The following is a 19,333-nucleotide window of genomic DNA, read 5'->3' on the forward strand; positions in this document are numbered from 1 at the left end:
AGATGGAGCACATCAGACGCATCGGTAAATCCCGGCTCTGGCACGAGCTCATAGCAGTTCCTGCGTCCGCGTCTGGCAATTCCGATAGAGAGCGCGCGCTGGCAGTGACAGAGAGAGAGAGAATCCGCCTGGAGATTTTTTAACGGAAGAATGGGGAGGATGATCTCTCAGCAAAACAGGTCTTCGCTCTCTTTCCCGACGTGGGCGGCTTTGGCTAGCACTGTCTGATCACGCTGCGTTTTCAACACCAGATTAGCGAATTCTGAAGAGAAGACTCCATCAAATTCATACAGACCCCTTGTTTACACCTCAGCAGAGTCAGCACGGTAGCGTTTTTTTAAATTACTGCTTAGAAAGGGCCACATTGGAGGCCTACTTAAGTGGTCCTATCTCTGCCTGCAATATTTTGTGGTTAGGCTATTGTGATGATTTTTGACAGGGAGTTAAATACATCATGATTTGTAATTTGAAGCCAAATTCATTTTTTGTGTGCAATTCAATGTCTCTTTGTTTTTACTAATCTGTTTTGCAGGATGTTATAGTCTCACTTTAATTAGGTATCAACTATGTGGTATGGCTCTTTCTTTCCCAAGCCTGTAAGATAACAAAAAAAATTAAGAGTTAACCAGCATTAGGCTGACGTCTGTCAACATTTTGATTTCTCAGAACTGCAGGGTGCAAATCAATCACCAAGGCCCCTTTATGACTGTCAGTAGGCTAATAGTGTTGTCATCTCCTATGTGATTAAACATATTGCACTATATGTATGGGCCTCCCGAGTGGCGCAGTGGTCTACAGATGCCTGTATCACAACCGGCTGTGATTGGGAGTCCCATATGTCGTGTCTTTGGCTATGCCGGATTAAGTGATATGACATGCTATTCTATAAAATAATTTCTCCGTAATTAATATTACCTGATTGTGCTAATCATGTAAATGTAATTAACTAGAGAGTCGGGCAACACAAAATAATATTTATAGAGCTGTTATCTTCCGAATAAACTCTTAAAGACCTAGTAATATTTTACATCAATAGCAGTCAATATTAATCGTCATCTTAATTCAGTCTTATCTGAAAGTTGTAAATTCTTGGTTATCTGCACAAACCCTGGCTAACAAGTTGAACCAGCAATACAAAATTGGGTTGAGTTATTTATTTACTAAATACCTAACTAATCACACAGAATTACACATACACATAATTAAATCATAACTTGATTACAAATTACGTCATAAAGGAAAACGTCGCTAGCGGGCGGAACAGATATGACAGCTTGTTACACAAAAGAAAAGGGTCTGGGTTTGAGTGGAAGAGCAGGAAGACTGAGGAACAAAGGGCGAAGCTGTGCTGTTGTAAATACAGTATCTTATGCATTCTAAATTACCGCCCATTTGGAAAAGGAAAATGCAATAAATATTTACTCTGAGCTGCGCTTCGGTAGGTTGGTGGTAGATGGAAGGCCGTGTTGCCCAACTGAGCCCTTTGTTCTTTTGAAGAATGTCTCTGCTGGTAAATTGAATACGTTGTAGTAACGTCGTTGTGTGGTAGACGGGATACTCTGTCTGTTCCTTCCTAACCCTCGTTTGCAGCGGCTGTTGCTAACTCAACGGCTAGGAGGTATCACTTCTGTACTGAATAAGAGTTCAAAGTTCATACCATTCGCAACCAAAGCTCACGCTGATGTTGGCTTCGTTCTGTAGTTATTATCTGAACCATTCTGACATCGGACCATCGTCCTCACGTCCTCGTAACAGGAGGTTACATTGTCGTCAAGGGCTTATATAGGAAGGGAGAGGAGGGTGTGTTTGAAAAGTTTTATAGCCCATGTCCCTTCACAGTGGCGGGCCACTGTTTGAGCAGAGCCCTCCCTATCTTATGAAAACCCAAATCTCACATTTTAGAAGCTAAAATCACATTTCATCCCATCACGAATAATTTCATATTCAAACATTTAAATTGAACAACAATTCCATGTGAATCCGATAACTCTGATGTGTAGACTTTCCACTGTAGAGTTTATGTCATCTTATCATTGTTGAGAATGTCTCAGATGACAACCGAACTGACATATTCATTAAGTACCACCGCATATGTTCCATTGGTCGGATTATCAGAATATAGTTCATTTCCCCCCCCCACCTTCTGATGTTCCCAGAATCTCTATGTTAACCAAGAGTTTTGCAAATATAACATCAGTAGGGTAGAGAGAGGAAAAAGGGGGAAAGAGGTATTTATGACTGTCATAAACCTACCCCCAGGCCAACCTCATGACACATAGTTCGGCGCACAATTGGCCCAGCATCTTTCGGGTTAGGAGAGGGTTTGGCCGAGGAAGGCCGTCATTGTAAATAATAATTTGTTCTTAACTGACTTGCCTAGTTAAATAAAGGTTAAATAATAAATATATATGTGATCCTTGGATAAGATGGAGATGCAGATCAACCCTTCCCCCCTTTCCTCAATGGAGAACTTTCAAATGTTATATTATTGGCTATGCACATTGTTGTAACAATATGCAGATAGTTGAACTACAAAAGGGAAAATAAATAAACAGATAAAGATTGCATATACAATGGTGTTTGTGCTTTACTGGTTGCCCTTTTCTTGTGGCAACAGGTAACACATATTGCTGCTGTGATGGCACACTGTGGTATTTCAAATAAAATTAAATAACATTTTATTGATAACATACACGTGTTTAGCAGATGTTATTGTAGGTGTAGCAAAATGCTTGTGTTTCTAGCTCCAACAGTGCAGTAATATCTAACAAGAATATCCACACATTTCACAACAATACACAAAATACACCCAAATTAAATTAATGGAATTAATATCTGGATGAGCAGCATAGACTAAGATACAGTAGAATAGTTTAGAATACAGTATATACTGTACAAATGACATGAGTAATGCAAAATATGTAAACATTATTAAAGTGACTAGTGTTCCATTATTAAAGTGGCCAGTGATTTCAAGTCTATGTATATAGGGCAGGAGTCTCTAATGTGCTAGTGATGGCTATTGAGATAGAAGCTGTTTTTCAGTCTCTCAGTCCCAGCTTTGATGCACTGACCTCGCCTTCGGGATGACAGCAGGGTGAACAGGCATTGGTTCGGGTGGTTGTTGTCCTTGATGATCTTTTTGGCCTGCCAGTGACATTGGGTGCATGTTGGTGTCCTGGAGTGCAGGTAGTTTACCCCCATTGATGCGTTGGGCAGACCGTACCACCCTCTGGAGAGCCCTGCGGTTGCGGGCGGTACAGTTGCCGTAACAGGTGGTCATACAGCCCGACAGGATGCTCTCAATTGTGCATCGGTAAAAGTTTGTGTGGGTTTTAGGTTCCAAGCCACATTTCTTCAGCCTCCTGAGGATGAAGAGGCGCTTTCGCACCTTCTTCACCACACCGTCTGTGTGGTGAACCATTTGTTGTGGACCATTTCATTTTGTCAGTGTTGTGTACGCCGAGGAACTTGTTCTCCACTGCGGTCCTATCAATGTGGATAGGGGGGTGCTACCTCTGCTGTTTCCTGAAGTCCACAATCAGCTCCTTTGTTTTGTTGACGTTGAGTGATAGTTTATTTTCCTGGCACCGCACTTCCAGGGCCCTCACCTACTCCCTGTAGGATGTATTTAACCTAATAGATAAGGGAATTTATGAACATTTGATTTGTTTTTTAATTCTTTGTGGAACTGTGTAATCGGAGGGAAACGTGTCTCTAATGTGGTCAAATATTTTGGTCAGGTATTTTGACACGGTGTCTCTTTGTTTAGGACTGTCCTGGGGCTCTGTGGGTTCTGTTTGTGAACAGATTCCCAGAACCATCTTGCTGAGAGGACCCTTCTCTAGGTATATCTCTCTATAGGTTATGGCTTTATGGAAGGTTTGGTAATCGCTGGTTGTAGAATTTAACGGCTCTTTTCTAGATAGTGGATATCCTCCCAATTTTGCGCTGCGTGTTTGCACTTAGTGGTACTATCATTTGTTTTTGAACAGGACAATGATCCAGCACACCTTCAGGCTGTGTAAGGACTATTTGACCAAGAAGGAGAGTGATGGAGTGCTGCATCAGATGACCTGGCCTCCACAATCACCCGACCTCAACCCAATTGAGAAGGTTTGGGATGAATCAGACTGCAGAGTGAAGGAAAAGCAGCCAACAAGACTGTTGGAAAAGCATTCCTCATGAAGCTGGTTGAGAGAATGCCAAGAGTGTGTAAAGCTGTCATCTAAGCAAAGGGTGGCTACTTTGAAGAATCTAAAATACATTTGGATTTGTTTAACTTTTTTGGTTACTACATGATTCCATAGGTGTTATTTCATAGTTGGATGTCTTCACTATTGTTCTACAATGTAGAAATTAATAGAAATAAATAATAACCCTTGAATGAGTAGGCGTGTCCAAACTTTTGACTGGTACTGTATATATATATTTATTTATTTTTACTCCATATACAGACTTATACATCTCATCTGCCCAGACCGGCATGCTCACACCCCCATCCCTAGTGCCTGCATTATTGTTAGCCACTTGGCCTTACATTTGATCAATTGTTTTTCTCAGTCGCCCATGCTATTTCAATATTTCTATAATAAATCATTAAAGTTTTCCATTGTGATAATGATGGCTGATTGATTTCCACGTTTTTATTATACGTTTTTTCAAGATGAGTGATGAGAAGAGAATCGTCCTGCCCGTTGGGTATCTCACTATGCCATGCTTCAAATGCAGACAGATGGATTAAAAGTAAGTTTACATTGTAATACTTCTGACAGCCAACTCTCTAGCTGTGTCCACAAATTCTGGACTTCATAACATTGTCAGAAAGCATGGATTATTGAGTCTTTATTAGTGAGTTTCCAAGGATAGGATTCTCCTCTCTACCTCAACCAGGCGAACCGCGTTGAGGGCTATCTTGTTGTTGATGGCAGGCAGGGCATTTTCCAGGGTTGTCACTTTTCCCCCTATCTCACTGAGCTGGGAGTTAATGCCATCTAGTTTGTCGTGGAGTTCTGTATGGTGGGATCTCAGCTCGGGAAATCATTTATTTGATGTGATTCGCAGTTGTTGGGCCTCGGGAAATGTTGAGTCCTCCTGCTCCTGACTAAAGGCGCTAGCATTTTCTGCAGCTTTTGTTCGAGCCCGGGTAAAAATGTCACGCAATGTCGCCTTTCGTAGCTGCCATTACTTTTTTTGAATAAAGCTAGTGGGTTTTAACTCAAAGTGGAGGTAAGATTAATATTTGGAAATTACTTGTGTGGTGCACAATTTATGCATCTCGTTCAAGGGTCACGTAATCCCCCCCCCCCTCCTTATTTCTAACCAGATGCAAAATGCTCCTGTTTTGATTAATTTAAAAGTAAATTAGCTCTGCTCTATACCAAGTTAACATACCCCCGATTCTCTTCCTTGATTTCACACCTAGTAGTTTGGTGGATGCAGCTCTCTGTAACCTAGAGGGCAACCTTTGGGCCCATTTCTTCTTTTCCATGTTTATTGTAGGATGACAATGTCTGTATTTCTGATTCCTTTGGTAAAGTCTGGGCTCCTGCTCTTTAGGCCAAAGGCAGATGACCTCAGACCTTGTATATTCCAGCTTAGTAAAAGCTTTGCGTTCCATAGTGTCCAGTGTTGCTGTTTCTGTGGTTTAGGTTCGGAGGATTAGGTTTGAGCAGAGTATGCTGAGCATCTGATACATGCCTCTATTGGCAGGACAGAACAGCAGCCTCTGGTAAGACACGGGGTGGGGGCCTATGCATATTTGTAAACAATAGCTAGTGCACGATATCTAAGGGAGTCTCAAGGTTTTGCTCACCTGAGGTAGAGTATTTTATGATAAGCTGTAGACCACTATCTACCAAGATCATCTTATCATCTGTATTTTTCGTAGCTGTCTGCATACCACCACAGACTGAGGCTGGCATTAAAACCGCACTCAATGAGCTGTATTCCGCCATAAGCAAACAGGAAAACGCTCATCCAGAGGTGGCACTCCTATTGACCGGGGACTTTAGTGCAGGGAAACTTAAATCAGTTTTACCTAATTTCTATCAACATGTTAAATGTGCAACCAGAGGGAAAAAAAATTGAGACCACCTTTACTCCAGACACAGAGACGCGTACATAGCTCTCCCTCGCCCTCCATTTGGCAAATCTGACCATAACTCTGTCCTCCTGATTCCTGCTTACAATAAAAAATTAAAGCAGGAAGCACCAGTGACTCGGTCTATAAAGAAGTGGTCAGATGAAGCAGAAGCTAAACTACAGGACTGTTTTGCTAGCACAGACTGGAATATGTTCTGTGATTCTTCCGATGGCATTGAGGAGTACACCACATCAGTCACTGGCTTTATCAATAAGTGCATCGAGAACATCGTCACCGCAGTGACTATACATACATACCCCAACCAGAAGCCATGGATTACAGGCAACATTCGCACTGAGCTAAAGGGTAGAGCTGCCACTTTCAAGGAGCGGGACTCTAACCTGGAAGCGTAAGAAAAAGAAATCCCGCTATGCCCTCCGAAGAACCATCAAACAGGCAAGGCGTCAATACTGGACTAAGATCGAATCGTACTACACGGGCTCTGACGCTCGTCGGATGTGGCAGGGCTTGCAAACTATTAAAGACTACAAAGGGAAGCACAGCTGAGAGCTGCCCACTGACACGAGCCTACCAGACGAGCTAAATCACTTCACACTTTGAGGCAAGTAACACTGAAACATTTATAAGAGCACCAGCTGTTCCGGGCGACTGTGTGATCACGCTCTCCGCAGCCAATGTGAGTAAGATCTTTCAACAGGTCAACTTTCACAAGGCCGCTGGGTCAGACAAATTACCAGGACGTGTCCTCCGAGCATGCACTGATCATCTGGCAAGTGTCTTCACTGACATTTTCAACCTCTCCCTGTCTGAGTCTGTAATACCAACATGTTTCAAGCAGACCACCATAGTCCCTGTGCCCAAGAACACTAAGGTAACCTGCCTGAATGACTACCGACCCTTAGCACTCACGTATTTAGCCATGAAATGCATTGAAAGGCTGGTCATGGCTCACATCAACACCATTATCCCAGAAACCTTAGACCCACTCAATTTGCATACCGCCCCAACAGATCCACAGATGATGCAATCTCTATTGCACTCCACACTGCCCTTTCCCACCTGGACAAAAGGAACACCTATGTGAGAATGCTATTCATTCATAGCCACTACAGCTCAGCGTTCAACACCATAGTGCCCTCAAAGCTCATCACTAAGCTGCAACTGGATCTTGGACTTCCTGACGGGCCGCCCCCAGGTGGTAAGGGTAAGTAAACAACACATCCGCCACGCTGATCCTCAACACGGGGGCCCCTCAGGTGTGTGTGCTCAGTCTCTTCCTGTACTCCCTGTTTACTCATGACTGCACGGCCAGGCACAACGAGTTTGCTGATGACACAATAGTGGTGGGCCTGATCACCGACAGCGATGAGACGGCCTGACTGTGTGGTGCAAGGACAACTTCCTCTCCCTCAATGTGATCAAGACAAAGGAGATGATTGTGGAATACAGGAAAAAGAGGATTGAGCACTTCCCCATTCTCATCGACTGGGCTGTAGTGGAGCAGGTTGAGAGCATCAAGTTCCTTGTCGTCTACATCACCAACAAACTAACATGGTCAAAGCACACCAAGACAGTCATGAAGAGGGCACAAAATAAATATTTGGTATGGCAACTGCTCGGCCTCCGGACGCAAGGCACTACAGAGGGTAGTGCGTACGGTCCAGTACATCACCGGGGCCAATCTTCCTGCCATCCAGGACATCTATACTAGGCGGTGTCAGAGGAAGGCTTGAACAATTGTCATAGACTCCAGCCACTCTAGTCATATGCTGTTCTCTCTGCTACCGCACGGCAAGTGGTACTGGAGCGTCAAGTCTAGGTCCAAGAGGCTTCTAAACAGCTTCTACCCCCAAGCCATAAGACTCCTGAACAGCTAATCAAATGGCTACTCAGACTATTTGCATTGCCTCCCCACTTCTGCTGCTACTCTCTGTTATTATCGATGCATAGCCACTTTAATAACTCTACCTACATGTACATAATTACCTTAACACCGGTGCCCCCACACATTGACTCTGTACCGGTACCCCCTTTATATAGCCCCACTATTGTTATTTAATGCAGCTCTTTAATTATTTGTTATTCTTATCTCTTACTATTTTTTATAGGTATTTTCTTAAAACGGCATTGTTGGTTAAGGGCTTGTAAGTAAACATTTCACTGTAAGGTCTACTACACCTGTTGTAGTCGGCGGATGTGTCAAATTACATTTGATTTGAAGGGGTTATATAGGGTGTGGCCAGGGTTTGTTTGTAGGGGTGTCAACTGTTTGGGCACCAGAGTTTATCCACTTTGTGTTTGGGAAATAATTTATTTTCATCAATGTATTTCCCATTAGAGTCTAAGCACAATCTCTGGCTTTTGTGTGTCTTCATTGGGTGTTGGGGGGTTGTCAGAGGGGCTATCTGCTGGGTCCTGTGTTGTCTGTCCCACTGTGGTGTTGAGGCTGTGGTCCGGGTCTGAGGTGGCTGTTTTACTGGCTTCTCTGGGGCAGTGGCTCTCTCTCTCTCATATATATATATTATACACCCAATACCTCAATTTGGTCACATTTTCTACTCTGTTGCCCAAAAACGTTAAAAAAAACACAAAGAAGACAAACCATCTGATAAATCAGATAAATTACACTGCACAATGTGATAAAAGGATATCAATGAGCTACTTCAGTTGTGGAAAAAGAGAGCTACTTGAAACATTAAATCTATTGAAGCCTATGGGAATTTCAAGGCAATGATTGATTAAAAAAATAAAAGCTTATCAACATGAGTCACATTTGGTTAGAGAAACTACCAGAGTAGCAGGTTTTTGCCCGGGAACCGAAAGGCTATTGTGTTTCAGAAAGCATTGTCTTTCTGCAGAGTTGAAGCAGAAAGAAGCATACAATTTTAGAGAGAGGACATGGGCTCTTTATCCTCATGAAAGGTTAAAGGATGAGACTGACCTTTCTAGCATCAGCTGGGCTTTGGGAACAGAACACACAGGGGCAACTCTTTCTGGCTTTTTCCCTTCCGCTCTGGGGTATGTTTTACAAGCCAAAGACAGAAGTCCAAAGCACTATTGCTTTTCACATAGACTCAGACACACAACTATGCCCTCCTTTTGACACACACACACACCACAGAACACTGTTATCTGTACATGGCATCAGAGTAGGTCTGCAGGCTATGGAAGCAAAAAGAGAACATATCACTCTAGATTACATCAACACAAGAGCTTGATTCAATCAATATCATCAGAATCACTTACACACACACACACAGGTCTATGAACAGAACACAACCGAGACTTCGTGACCTGCGATCAGGGAGAGGGAAAACATGAACCCACACCAAAATAAACTCTGATAAACCATTTGCATTTTCATAACATTCTATTACCAACGTTCAATAATCTTTTTCACATCAACCCCAAATATTTGTAGAAGATATGGCTTTGTTTTGTTTACTAGAGAGTACATGAACCGTCTCACCTCCTGTAAACGTTAAAGGTTCTGTTGTTCACACTACATACCTAAAGGCCTTTTGTGTGATGTTTCAATGGGTGCATCACTAGGCCATGGCTGAACAAGGGTCTGTGTACAGAAAACATAGAATGGGGCAGCTATATGGGGTGGATGTTATATATTGTATAGGTAAACTAGCACTTGCGGGGGAAAAAGATTAGCCTATGGTTTGAGAGACAATGGGAATGGTCAGTGACGTTTAAAAAGGTAACATCTAGTCACTATGACGCAACAGAGCACTCTTGTCAGTAGAAGAGTATAAAAGGCCCTATGACCCTGTTGGAGGCTACGGTGCCACGATCAAGCCCTCCAACCATGGGAAAGGTATGAGCTAACACACATTTCGGTTACTTGTTTGATGACTGCTGATAAAATTATGTAGAGCACCAAATGCTATCAAGGCGTATAGTGAAGCGATTTGGCAAGTAAGCTACGCATACAGTTTATGAAGCTGTCAAAGATTTGTCTAAGATTTCAGTCGTGGAACTAATACCAATACATGGAAGGATGCGAGATACTTTTTTCCACAAAATTGTATTACTTGGATTATATATTTTTAAAAATCCCATCTATACTCCATAGGATAAAACAGGAATCCAAAGAAAAGGTCAATTAACCTTAAGGATCGGGAAAAAGGGAACAGGTAACCTCTTTTGATAATGAGGGTAGTTAATATGGATCAGATCCTTTTTTTCAATTTTCGCCTATAATGACATTCCCAAATCTAACTGCCTGTAGCTTAGGACCTGAAGCAAGGATATGCATATTATTGATACCATTTGAAAGGAAACACTGAAGTTTGTGGAAATATGAAATTAATGTAGGATAATATAACACATTAGATCTAGTAAAAGATAATACAAACAAAAAAACATGCGTTTTCAGAAAAATAATTGTTCCGTCATCTTTGAAATGCAAGAGAAAGGCCATAATATCGCTTACAGGCTGACTACACCGCTCGCGTTGCAAAATGTAGAAATATATATTATTCAATTATTGCACACCCACACTCCTCGCACACGCCAACAAGCGTCTGTGTTGCCAAGGGCTAAAATAGAAGTCAGTTCTATTTCTGACGCAGATCACGCTGCAAGGCCTGCCTCTCCCATCTCCTCATTGGTTTATAGAAGCAGGTACCCACATGCCATCTCCACATTGGTTATACCCACGTGGGTGACTGAAAGACGAACGAGGTCGGTGGCGGTAATGCACCTAATTTATGAAAGTTGCCAATTGCAATATAAAGTCAAGAGAAGAAAAAGCCTAGGAGGAGAGATGACTAGAAACGATTCGGTTGACCGTTTTATGTGTGGATTAATTGTCGGAGTAGAGGACCTTGTACATTCCAGGTAAAATAACAACTCAATGTTTATATCACAAGACAAATTAGCTAGCAACAGCAAACTAGCTAAATAGGACAAATTAGCTAGCAAGTGCAAGCTATCTAGCTAAATTGCCATAAAGGTTTAATGCTTTTCGACCTGTCCCCAAATTAATGTAATTGGTTCAGAGTTTGTTTTGATATTTTAACCTGCGTGTCGTGATCGCGTTTGGTATGGGGGGACAAAATAAACGTATGCACGATGGCACGCACGATGGCACACACGCGCAGCCGGTTTGGGTTCTGTGTTAGGGGTTTAGGTGGAATTTCGATTTTCGCCACTAGATGGCAGCAGTGTGTGTGCAAAGTTTCAGACTGGTCCTGTGAAGCATTGCAGTACTGCACAATATTTTCTATCAAGTTTGCCCAAATGTGCTGAATTGGTCAATTGATACATTTTGAAGTATAGAGAACATACAAAAATGATACGGTAATACAAAGTTTAAGTTTACATACTCCCAGGAATGTCATACATGATGGATAGTTAGCTTCCCTACAGAAAAAAAAACACTAACCTTCACACATCTAGATGGCCGGGCGAGGTGGGTGTGTGGCCAGAGACAGCAGGGTTTCAAACTGTTCCTATATTTGAATATAAAAGTTGATTTTATCAAACAAAACAATGCTACCATTTATCTCTGGGACATTCAGGATGACAAATCAGAGCAAGATTACTGAATGTAAGTACATTATTTACCGTCAGAGGTGAATGTATCAAACCAGTTGCCGTGATAGAATGTTTTGGTTGTTGTGCACTCTCCTCAAACGATTGCATGGCAATTTTGTCACTGTAATAGCTACTGTAAATTGGACAGTGCAGTTAGATTAACAGGAATGTAAGCTTTCTGCCCATATAAGACATGTCTATGTCCTGGAAAGTTTGCTGTTACTTACAACGTCATTCTTGTCACATTAACAACCGTCCCGGTATAGGGACACCAATCCCGTAGATCCTTAGATGCAGTCCAGGAGCACAACAAATTCGTAACATATTGTACAAATTGGATTTGTAACATATCACGGCAATTGTAAAATTTGTATGATATCATAGAAAGCATTTCGTAATATATTACACAAAATGAATGACGTAGTACACAATTGTATGACGTTGTACACAAAAAAAACGTTTGAGAGTGCATCTTTAAAATATTAATGGAGAAAAAACTGCTCTCAAATCTCTGATTTGGGGCACTAACCTATGGAGACCATACTAGTACTAGTATAGTAATGTTGGTTTCTAATTTAAACTGAACTGTTGTGCCTTGCATTAACTTTCTCAAAAGTGAAGTTGCCTGCGTCACTTACATAGTTTACAGCATATATAAAAGGTAAAGTGAAATGTGTCCCCTATTGGCCAATCAACACCACATGCACGAGTACTGCTTTCAGTCAAGCCATTCGCCTTTTACTATCATCATCCTTGACTCAGTCTAAATAACTCTATATATAAACAATTTTATACATTTCTGTTCTTCATAGATTATCTTTTACGAAGGCCACAACTTCCAGGGCCGTCATTATGAGTGCAACAGCGATTGTGCTGACACCTTCAGGCACTTCAACTCCTGTAACTCTATCAGGGTGACCGGCGGTCACTGGGTGGCCTACGAGAAGTCCAACTTCAACGGCTACCAGTACATCCTGAACCAGGGCGAGTACCCAGACTACCACCACTGGATGGGCTTCAACAACTGCATCCGTTCCTGCCAGATGTTCCCCCCCGTAAGTCAATCAAACTGATAGGGTTAACCCTGCCACACATCAAACAGTGCTTTAGAAATCAGCATCAATCACCAGCCTCTTGATGTCATTGATAGATAAGGAGGAGTCAAAGCATGAAAGTCTCCGTGGCGAAGTCCACAAGGAGATCCAGTCATTTTTTAAAGGAATGGGCTACACCCCCCCCCCCCCCCCCCAAAAAAGACTTATTCATTTTCATTCTATTCATCATCGCTCAGTGTTTTTGTCAGTTAAGAAAAAATATATTATGCTGCTATTTTGAACAGTTTGACTGAAAATCTGTTTCTAAGGGAAGCAAGTCTCTGGTATTATTTGATGTGTAGAAATGTATGTATGTTTACCTCTGCTTAGTTCACCCAGTGTAAAAAACTCTACTGTGACCCGCTGTGATAATTTTACCCCAAATCCCTTCTTGTCCTCTCTATGCCCGCCGTTCTCTCTTCCGCCAACAGTACAGAGGAGCCTACAGGATGAGGATCTACAACAGGCCCGAGATGTCTGGTCACATGATGGAGTTCATGGACGACTGCCCCAACGTGTACGAGCGTTTCCGCCACCGTGACATCTTCTCCTCCAATGTCATGGAAGGCTACTGGGTGTTCTATGAGCACCCCAACTACAGGGGTCGTCAGTATTTCCTCCGCCCCGGCGAGTACAGGGCTTGCAGCGATTGGGGCTGCCACAACCCCATGGTGGGCTCCTTCAGGAGAATGAGGAGTGGCCTGTAAGCTTCTCACCTATGGACTGTAACAAAGTGATTAAACGTGCTGGTTTTAAAACATGGCTTCTCTGTGTGATTTTCTTTCTATCTAAAATCATTGGAAAAACATATAGCAAAGTTACCTTGTGTGTTAATAATTAAGTTTCAGTTTCAGTGTTGGATAAACTGTATGGTTATTAGACAGGGAAATTAGATGCACTAAAAGTCATCTGCACCCTCATTAAATGTTTTCTGGACAAATCAGTTGTGAACAAGCATGTCATAAGCACAACCAAATCAACATACAAAATATACTCTTAAGTATATTATTGATTAACTAACTGATTGACTGAATTAACTGCAAATCAGAAACTCATTGCAACACATTCAAATCTATTCAAAAGCTGTTTAGGAGGCCATAGTAATTTTCTGTCTATACATTGCTAACCTCAATGCCAATAAAGGCAGATGTGGCAACTCTTATTGTGGGACTTCGGGAAAGTGCAGTTATAGTATTTTCCACAGAGAGAGAGATAGAGCGCTTTTGACAGAGACAAAGAGCTGCTGCTGTGGGCCAGTCCTATAGTATTCTGTAGTCTGTAGAGCACATTGTGCTGACGCAACAAAGCTTTGTGCCACAATTTCAAAGCCCTGATCCCTGCAGGGTCTATAAAGAGGTCCAGTAATGCTCGCTACCTAGTCCGGTCCGAACTAAACACAGTCACAATGGGAAAGGTAAGCATGAACACACTATGCGTTACACAGGGAAATACAGGAATGAGGCTCAATTAACTATTTTCTATGATAAACCCGTCATCAGAATACGTTTCATATTTAGATTTGCTGGATACTATTATAAATAACTAATCATCTTGCAATTAATGCAGAAATTAATGGCCATTAATGATAATGGATGGGGATTTTAGGAGATGTTGAATAGAATGTGTCAAAGGCTCAAAACTAATGTGCAAGCATGAGTGGACTGGACAGAGGAGGGCCACACAAATGCCTCAAAGGCAGCAATGTCCCTACATAATGCATGTTTAGCCAAGACAACATACCTATTATTATTAATAATAATCAACTATATGGGCAAAATAGTGTTTGTTTGCTGCTGTTGGTTACTTAGTTGAATCATAACGTTACTGGGGTGAGAGTTGGCACACCTGATTTCTGTTTCTGCTAATTGCACACTGCGACCTAGCTCTCGAAAACCATTCTTCTCCGTCAGTAGGGTTTTCAGCGGTTACATTCGCGCCACCGTTAGCACCATGTCAACTTCAATTCCGACGTTGTTTCGCGGTTAGAAACGTCAATAATCATCGCTTTCAAACCTTTTTCGAAATATATATGCTGCAATGCCCCTTATCTTTCATATCTGCGAGAAATAATTGTCTAATAATAAAGATACACTCACTGTAGCAGTTTAGCACAGAGCCACAAACTGTGTGTGCCTCCAGTTGACAAACTACAATTCCTCCCAAGTTACACTTACGTGAAATATATATTTCGATACTGAAGTAACTTTTTCATAACAGCTTAACGTGGGAGAATTAACTTAGCAGGTTAGGAGACTGAAGTTATGGTTAGGAAAATTACTTTGTATCAAAGTGGCGTGAAAAGAGCGTGTCCCTTGCGCTTCCACACAGGTGTTCGGAGCTCGCTAGATAGCTAATTAGCATAGGTGGTCTTCCGTAAACAAGTGATGTAACGTGAGATATGGCCGTGTGGAAACATTAACCCTAATGAGAGAAAAAAAAAACATTAACCCTAATGGCCCCTTTAAAGGTGTGTAGTAATTGAATATTTTTTGTATCATTATTTCTCGCTGATATGAAATATATATTCCTTATATTTCCAAAACCGTATCACAAGTAACGCGTTTTAAAGTTCAGAATGAGCGTCGGGGAACTTAACAAAACTCCCCCAACCAGCATCTATGAATGGGTTAACTGTGGCCCGACAATACATTTACATTGTGCAACACATTATGTAGATTATTCTTGTATTTTAAAATGAACACTTTTGGTATGTTAACACTTTGTAAATTAACAGATGAATTTAATTCACATTTAGACCTATGTGGACTTCAATAAATGCTAGGCGCCTACTTGTGTAAGTAGCGTATCTTTTTACATTTTACAAACGTTTTTCACTTGTTCAGTCTTGCAGTTAAACTTAAAGGAAAACTTTGTTTTTTTCATTAGTCCATTGATGACATAATCCCCAAATGTTTTGCTTGTCAGCAATAAAATGTTCCAGATATATAACGAAACCAGAAGACGGAAGTAATTTGCTCCTCTTGTCGGGTTCTTTTGCTTGCTTTCTGTTGCCGTTTAAAAATGATTTTACTAAATTGCTGGCATACTTTCTAGCCTATCAAAAACAATGAACATCAAATGGGTCACGTGGTAAAGAGCAGCATCACCACCTGTGACGGGTGAAGTGCACGCAACAATGAAGCATCACCTGTGGGCAGGGCTTAGGGCCTCAAGGATGTGTGGTTTTTGGGATATGAAAATGAGAAGTGGATCATTTATTATTGGTCCAATAACACTCTCTTCTTAGTCACATGTACTAAAAATATATATTATGATGATAAGCTTGTTTTATTTCAATTATACATCATAAATGGTGTATATTGGAATAGAGTTCATGATAAAAATCATTTGAATGAAAATGGAATTCTGTTTTTATTCTGTGATATGTTGTAAAACATTTCCTCAATATGCGTGTATCATTTTGATTTGAAGTTTCCATCTCTCTCTTCTAGATAATCTTCTACGAGGACAAGAACTTCCAGGGCCGGCACTATGAGTGCAGCAGCGACTGTGCTGAGATGCACAACCACTTCAGCCGCTGTAACTCCATAAAGGTGGACAGTGGCTGTTGGGTGGCCTACGAGAAGCCCAACTACACTGGCTACCAATACATGCTGAACAAGGGCGAGTACCCTGACTACCAGCGATGGGCTGGCTTCAACGACTGCATCCGCTCCTGCCGTATGGTGCCCCCTGTGAGTGTACTACATCAGGTGTCCTCAGTCCCACATAGTTTTCAGTCCCTTGAGTTGAGGGCCGCAGTGTCTACAGATTTGTTCTATCTTAGCATTTACTTCATCATTTTTTAAATTTTTTTATTTTACCTTTATTTAACCAGGTAGGCAAGTTGAGAACAAGTTGTCATTTACAATTGCGACCTGGCCAAGATAAAGCAAAGCAGTTCGACAGATACAACGACACAGAGTTACACATGGAGTAAAACAAACATACAGTCAATAATATAGTAGAAACAAGTCTATATACAATGTGAGCAAATGAGGTGAGGAGGGAGGTAAAGGCAAAAAAGGCCATGGTGGCAAAGTAAATACAATATAGCAAGTAAAACACTGGAATGGTAGTTTTGCAATGGAAGAATGTGCAAAGTAGAAATAAAAATAATGGGGTGCAAAGGAGCAAAATAAATAAATAAATTAAATACAGTTGGGAAAGAGGTAGTTGTTTGGGCTAAATTATAGGTGAACTATGTACAGGTGCAGTAATCTGTGAGCTGCTCTGACAGTTGGTGCTTAAAGCTAGTGAGGGAGATAAGTGTTTCCAGTTTCAGAGATTTTTGTAGTTCGTTCCAGTCATTGGCAGCAGAGAACTGGAAGGAGAGGCGGCCAAAGAAATAATTGGTTTTGGGGGTGACTAGAGAGATATACCTGCTGGAGCGTGTGCTACAGGTGGGAGATGCTATGGTGACCAGCGAGCTGAGATAAGGGGGGACTTTACCTAGCAGGGTCTTGTAGATGACATGGAGCCAGTGGGTTTGGCGACGAGCATGAAGCGAGGGCCAGCCAACCTTGTTTTAAAACACATGGTGCATTTCTTCTTCACAAATGTCATGGTTGAAGTTATGTTTCATTCTCATTATGGAACATTTACATTACCATCTATATATTGTTTGTCAAGTCAACAGTATCATTAACTATATCCATTCTCCATTTTGTCTGTCTTCTTCTTTCCCAGTATCATGGAAACTATAGGATGAAGATCTACGAGCGCTCTGACTTCGGTGGTCAGAACATGGAGGTGATGGAGGACTGCCCCGACCTTCACGAGCGCTTCCACAGCCGAGACATCTCCTCCGCCAACGTCATAGAGGGTTACTGGATCCTCCACGAGCACCCCCACTACAGGGGTCGTCAGTACTTCCTTCGTCCTGGCGAGTACAGGAGGCACAGCGAGTGGGGAAGCTCCAGCCCCACCATCGGCTCCCTGAGACGGGTCACCGAGATCCCCTGAAGGTCAACTGAGACCCCCTCATCCTCTCCTAATGCAATCCGATTATAAATCCTGTACTGTACCCCTACCCTTTATTGCTAGCATTGTTTGACTGTTGTGTATCTACTGTGGTGTATCTACTGTGGTCTTCTGACCCTGAAATCACATTAGCGTGATTGGGGGTTTTGGACCAGTTGGTGTTGGGTCTTTGCTGCTTTGCTTAGACTGGGAAAGTAGACCTCGGGGCTCAGGCGATGCTCGTATGGTAACAGTGATGGACTCTCTGGCTTTTGTTGTTACAGAGCAGAATGATGTGCTTTGCCAGTCCTCAACCTCCTGTCCTATTATAAGCAAAATAAATGAAAATTTGATCAAAGTCAACCAAAGGGCCTTTTTTTGTTATTAACCTCTACGACATCGGTGTCCCTAAACCGGGGCAGTTGTTGCTCAATATGCAATAATGTGACTAGAAAACATTGTAAACAACAGCCAACTTTCCGGGACATAGACATGTCTTATATGGGCAGAAAGCTTAAATTCTTGTTCATCTAACTGCAGTGTCCAATTTACAGTAGCTATTACAGCCAAAAAAAGATCATGTTATTGTTTGAGGATAGTGCACAACAACAAAACACTTTTATAATGCAAATGGTTTGAAAGATTCACCCCTGAAGGTGCCAGAGATAAAATGCAGTGTAGTTTTGTTTGAAAAAAAATCTATTTTTATATTGAAATGTAGGAACTGGGTTCAACAGTTTGACTCCACCGCTGTCTCTGGCTCCATACCCAATTTGGCACATTTGGGCAAACTCCTGGCAGATATTGTGTAGCGATGTAATTATTCACTGAAACTTTGCACACACTGATCTCATATTGTGGACAACATCTATTTTACACCTAAGATCCTATCTCAGTGTATGGCCTTTCTCTTGCATTTCAAAGATGACAGAACAAATATATAGAAAACGCATGTTTTTTGTTTTGTATTATCTTTTACCAGATCTAATGTGTTATATATTAATTTCACATTTCCACAAACTTCAAAGTGTTTCCTTTCAAATGGTATCAAGAATATGCATATCCTTGCTTCAGGTCCTGAGCTACAGGCAGTTAGATTTAGGCAAAAATTTAAAAAAGGGTCCGATCCTTCTTAACTACCCTCATTATCAAAAGAGGTTACAGGAACACACTTTTATGCATACTTTTGTTAACGATCTTTCTTTGGAGTTTCAAACATTAGCCATGGAGTTGGATAGCCACAGAGGAAAAAGGTCCAACTCAACCAGTTTCTGCAGACTGATATGAGATCTTTCTCCACCCCCCCCCCCCCCATACACAAAGCAAAATGATCATGGAAACTGATATTATTCTTTGAAGCCGGTTATTAAAGAACAAAAAAAAGGCTATATGAGGATAGGCTTGTAGGAGTTTTTATGAGATCACATGGTACAGAGCAGGCGCTTGGGGTCCATGAAAGAAGCCCGTATTAGACCCACATCACAGGGATAGCGTCAACTCAAAGAGGAAGAGTCAAAGTGTCCTGGTACTAGCCCCGAGCATCAAGCCCTCTCAGAACCAAAAAAACAAAACCACGTTTGCATCCCTGCTCATGCATTTTTCATCAGCCAGAGATACGAAA

The 19,333-nt window shown here is 41.7% G+C and overlaps 2 protein-coding genes across 4 annotated transcripts; both read left to right on the plus strand.

Annotated features, from left to right (window-relative positions):
• Positions 1-14: 14 nt before the first annotated feature.
• On the plus strand, positions 15-13,510 carry LOC110498755 (gamma-crystallin M2). 3 transcript variants are annotated; one of them, XM_090212565.1, is made up of 3 exons: positions 15-326; positions 12,469-12,711; positions 13,182-13,510. In XM_090212565.1, exons 2-3 carry the CDS (start codon positions 12,667-12,669, stop codon positions 13,455-13,457), a joined length of 321 nt encoding a protein of 106 aa, XP_090068691.1. In that variant the 5' UTR covers positions 15-326; positions 12,469-12,666; the 3' UTR covers positions 13,458-13,510. The 3 variants fall into 3 exon arrangements, with proteins under 3 accessions (XP_090068691.1, XP_036811791.1, XP_090068692.1); XM_036955896.2 differs by lacking the exon at positions 15-326 and adding an exon at positions 9,829-9,932; XM_090212566.1 differs by lacking the exon at positions 15-326 and adding an exon at positions 9,866-9,932 and having other exon boundaries at positions 12,570-12,711.
• Positions 13,511-13,978: 468 nt separating this feature from the next.
• LOC110499586 (gamma-crystallin M2-like) lies at positions 13,979-18,075 on the plus strand. The gene is made up of 3 exons (XM_021576717.3): positions 13,979-14,164; positions 16,203-16,445; positions 17,440-18,075. The coding sequence occupies exons 1-3, from the start codon at positions 14,156-14,158 to the stop codon at positions 17,713-17,715; spliced, it is 528 nt and encodes a 175-aa protein (XP_021432392.1). The 5' UTR covers positions 13,979-14,155; the 3' UTR covers positions 17,716-18,075.
• Positions 18,076-19,333: the final 1,258 nt, after the last annotated feature.

The sequence above is a fragment of the Oncorhynchus mykiss genome, chromosome 20 (assembly GCF_057628025.1).
Source record: "Oncorhynchus mykiss isolate SJ-2025 chromosome 20, ASM5762802v1, whole genome shotgun sequence".
NCBI lineage: Eukaryota > Metazoa > Chordata > Actinopteri > Salmoniformes > Salmonidae > Oncorhynchus > Oncorhynchus mykiss.

Excerpts from the sequence above, each read along its gene's own strand:
- LOC110498755 (XM_036955896.2), top strand. The coding sequence starts at position 9,879 with ATGACCCTGTTGGAGGCTACGGTGCCACGATCAAGCCCTCCAACCATG. Across the intron at positions 9,933-12,468 it reads GCCCTCCAACCATGGGAAAG|ATTATCTTTTACGAAGGCCA; the intron begins GTATGAGCTAAC and ends TGTTCTTCATAG. Across the intron at positions 12,712-13,181 it reads CCTGCCAGATGTTCCCCCCC|TACAGAGGAGCCTACAGGAT; the intron begins GTAAGTCAATCA and ends TTCCGCCAACAG.
- LOC110499586 (XM_021576717.3), top strand. Across the intron at positions 16,446-17,439 it reads CCTGCCGTATGGTGCCCCCT|TATCATGGAAACTATAGGAT; the intron begins GTGAGTGTACTA and ends CTTCTTTCCCAG.